The sequence below is a fragment of the Grammomys surdaster genome, unplaced genomic scaffold (assembly GCF_004785775.1).
Source record: "Grammomys surdaster isolate TR1022 unplaced genomic scaffold, NIH_TR_1.0 126109, whole genome shotgun sequence".
NCBI classification, from domain to species: domain Eukaryota; kingdom Metazoa; phylum Chordata; class Mammalia; order Rodentia; family Muridae; genus Grammomys; species Grammomys surdaster.
The window spans coordinates 6,010,578-6,014,792 of record NW_021620917.1 but is presented as its reverse complement, the minus strand read 5'-3'; the positions used below and the strand labels follow the sequence as shown (position 1 = coordinate 6,014,792).

The window sequence follows — 4,215 nt, the reverse complement described above, 5'->3', positions numbered from 1 at the left end:
AAACAGCTTGAGACAACTGGAAAACCCGCAGCACAAAGCCATCTGCTGGTAGACTGGAAAAATGGACCTTGTGCTAGGAGATATACCAAGCCTGCTGACATGAGTTCAATCCCTGAGACACTCACTCGTGCAAGGAGAGAATGGACTCCTCTAAGTTGTCCTCTGACCCATGTACACACATGCACACGTACACACACTCACACACACTGAGACACAGTGCTACCCTAAATAAATAAATAATATGTAATTTAAAAAGCAAGAAATTGTGCTGGAGACATGGTTCAGCTGGTCGCTACTTGGCTAGCATGCAGGGAGCCCTGGGTTCCATCCCCCAGTACCCCAGGCATGGAGGCAGAAGGATCAAGAGTTCGGGGCCATCCTTGGCTACACAGGCAGTTTGAGACCCTGTCTCAAAACATTTAAACAAGAGGTCAAACATGTCAAAAGCCAAATGTTTCTCACTTCCTACTTTGTATTCTGATTTTGTTCAAAGCAGACAGAGCAAGGGGAGCAAGCTGGCGTATATCCGCGAGTGCAAAAGGTGGCCATTCAGGTGCTGGTGTGAGGACTCAGGTCTGTGACAGGCTGAGTCACTGTGGACAGCTGTCCAGGGCTCAGTGGTGTGACGGCCACGCTGGGCGGGGTATCATATCACACTCCCTCTCTGGAGGGGAACCGAGGTCAGCAGAGGACGCATTTGGTGTGTACTGCAGGGATGAGCTTTGTTCTCAAGTCCCCACAGAGAGCCCCTCCCCACGGAGAGCCCTCCACTGGGCGGCACGGGCTGAGTCTCAGGTCTCCCTGCTCTGAGGGCAGAAGGGCTCAGCTCTGCTCCAGGCAGGGGACGCAGCCCTGCGGTTTTCTTCTCATCACTCATCCTTTGCCTCGGGCTTCCCCTCCATTACGTCTCTAAAGCCGAGCTTCTCCAGTGGTTCCGGTGCCATTAGCTGCCTGGAAGAGAGAGATGCTGCCATACAGGAAGAGTGGGCAGCGGGGCCCGGCTCTATCCCACCACGTTCTTTTGTTCATTTACCTGCCCAGGCTTCCAGCACCCCCACCCCTCCACCCCGTTCTAAAATAGGAAAACAGACCCAGAGAGTGATGTCTTCCCAAAGGGCAACCAGCCAACAGGTCAAGTGAGCCTAAAGGTCCCCCCCAGCCACACTGTGGGCCCTAGCTCATAGGGCAGGGGCTGAGGGTGTGGTGGGGTCACATGACCCTACAGGTGTGAGCTGAAATGGGGAGAGCTGAGGCTAGGTAAGTGTCCTCCTCATAGTTGTGTGGGAACCCCGAGGGTCATCAGGGATGGAGAGAATGGGGTGCACAGAACTGAACTACTTGCCTGTGCAGACTTTAGGGGTATACATAGCTGGGGACAAAACCTCTTCACCCCCACACTGTAGGAAGACATTGAGGAGACTATGTCCACTTGGACCTCCAGGTCATTGTGAGAATGTACTAGGGAGACAGGAGGCCAGGGCATGGTACAGAATGGCCCAGCCTTGCCACCAGTGCCATGATCCCAGCACCTCTGAGGCTCTACCACTGTTACAGCTGCCCTGTGAGGACGGCTGGAAATCCAGCACCAGGTGCTCTACCCTGCCTCCCAACCAGCCATCCACACGCAGGGCCCTCATGCTGTGCCCACTCAGGCTCGTCCCTCCTGCCACATTACACTCCCACAGTAAACTCCCCTCCCCCACTACACTCCACTCCCTACAGCTCAGCACGCTCGGGAGATGCTCACAGGAAACCTGGTTACCATCTCAACCCAGGGACGTCTCTGCCTCCTTATTCACAGTCATGATCCCCAAGGACAGACACCCCCAGGGTCCAATGTCCTGATGTGGGAGGAGGGGACCGGCTTGGAGGTCATGCTCTAACCAGAGAGACGCTCAGGACCAGAGTCTCCTTGGGTCTGGTCAGACAGCAAGCACAGGAGAAAAGTGGCTCATGCTCTGGAGATGCAGATGCTCCCACATCTGCCAAAGACAGGGACAGTTGTCTCTTCTGCCCCCCAACCCAGAAGCTCCTCAGGAGCACGGGACTCTAGCCCTGGGAAACTAAGGCCTCTCCCTTCAGGCCATCTGCCCAATGGTTGCAGAGGTGGTACGATAACTGTGGGAGGCTTGTCTGTGGCTCTGAAGCCTACCAAGGCTGCCTCTTACTGCCACTGGTTGCTCAGGGCAAGAAAAGAACCATGAAGAATACTACCAGTCAGGGAGACATGGCTCAGAAGAGCGGCGTTTAGCTCTCTCAGGTCTCTACCACCCTGGGCCCAGCTGCCAGGAAGATCAGAGACTTTGGGTCATGCTCATCTCTGTGAGCCCAGTGTGGGGGCCCAGGCCAGCCTGGGGTATCACAGACCCTGTCCCAAAAGATGAATAAACAAATGGCTGAGGAGCTGGCTTCATTGGTGAAGGGCTGGCTGTGGAACAAGGAGGACCCATGTTTAATGTCGAGCACCCATGGATAGGAGCCCATCAAGGTGTGCTTGTAACCCAGTGTTGGGGAGGTGGAAGCAGGAGGATCCCTGGAATTCCACAGACAGCCAACAGGGCTCATCAGTGAGCTGCAAGCCATCAAAACTGTCTCAGAAAGTGGCATGGGTGACAAACAAAACTCAGAAGGTTGACCTTCACATGCAAAGTGCACACACATACACGTACACACACAGACACACAGACACACACACATGTACACACACAGACACACACACATGTACACACACAGACACACACACATGTACACACACAGACACACACACATGTACACACACAGACACACGTACACACACAGACACACGTACACACACAGACACACATACATGTACACACACAGACACACGTACACGTACACACACAGACACACGTACACACACAGACACACACACAGACATGTACACACACAGACACACAGACACACACATGCACACAGATGAATAGGTCAAACTGAAGAAATGTTCTCAGTGTGCCTCTGTCACCTAAGGGAACACCCCTAGAAAAATGTCCCTGGGATTTCTAAGGCTGGAGACACCGGGATGAGTCCTGAGCTGTGCTCTGGAACCTTCCTGAGGGCTCAGCCATACCTGCCTGTCCCAGCAACATCCATTCCGTCCCTATTGCCTCTGCCTCTCTGGAGGGGGGTGGGCAGGAGGGCTACAAGGTCACGGACAGCTTGTCTGTGGGAACGTCTCCTTTTGTAGACACCAAGCCCCAGGGACTGAGCCTGGGGAAGGCAGGAACCCACTCACATCCTCATTCTAGTACCACTTTGACCCCCTCCTAAAGCTCAGCAGAGTCAAGGAGAAATGGTCGGCGTCCATCTTCTGAGGCCACAGGCAGCCGGAATGAGGCTCAGTTCCAGCCATGAGCCATCTGGAAGCAGCGAGATCAGGAAAGACCGGAGCACCATTTGCAGGGCAAGCCGTTACAGTTAAGGTGTCAGCACCGCCAGAGCTGAAACACCCACACTGTAACCCCCACATGCCTACGCCTCTGGGACTTGTCTGGGTTTGTTAAACACATAGAAAGCAGGCTTAAGTGGACCGGTGACATCTTGAGAGGCTGAGGCGCCTGAGTTCTTGTGTGCACACCTGCGACAGGCTCCCTTCCCTGATTACTGACATGCTAGCTGTTTCCTCACATTTACAGTCTAATGGCTTATTCTAAGACAGCACTCCACAGATTTTGGGTTTTGTTCTGTTTAAAAGTAAACTTGGGGGCGGGGGAGGTGCGGCCACCATCATCCATTACTGCTTAAGTCGCCTATTGTCCTGGTGACATTCCAAACACCTTTCAGTAGACAAGATGATGCAATGCGTGTTCTTACTCTTACGGGCAAGAATGTGAAACGCATGAAAACCTGTTCGCTCAGTCAGCACCGCTGGGAGCTACGATTCTGAAAGCTAAATGACGGAGGGGCAAAGCTCTGAGGAATGGGGGCTGTGGACAGGGCTGTCAATCATCAGCGGTTCCCACAGCAGTTAGCAGCCTCATGCCACCTCGACGGCTAAGCTGCAATCTCTCCCAGCAAACGTCGGCCACTCTGATGTGGCGGGGGAGGGGGAGGGGGCTGGGTTGGTAAAATGGACCCGAGTTCCCTCCCCAGAACCCACATAAAGAAAGCTGGGTGTGCTGGTCTGCTTAATCTCAGCAGACCCAGTTCCCAGCACCCACAGGGTGGCTCACTACAAACACGAGCACAGACACACAC

At 54.0% G+C, this 4,215-nt stretch overlaps 1 protein-coding gene across 1 annotated transcript in view; it reads right to left on the bottom strand.

The window, feature by feature from the left end:
• Nucleotides 1-452: 452 nt before the first annotated feature.
• LOC114611389 (cytochrome c oxidase assembly protein COX19) overlaps nucleotides 453-4,215 on the bottom strand; it is a 6,806-nt gene continuing 3,043 nt past the window's right edge. The window contains exon 3 of the mRNA XM_028756055.1: nucleotides 453-951. Coding sequence (XP_028611888.1) covers nucleotides 870-951 — 82 coding nt within the window. The 3' untranslated portion in view covers nucleotides 453-869. The remainder of the gene's footprint in view (nucleotides 952-4,215) is intronic.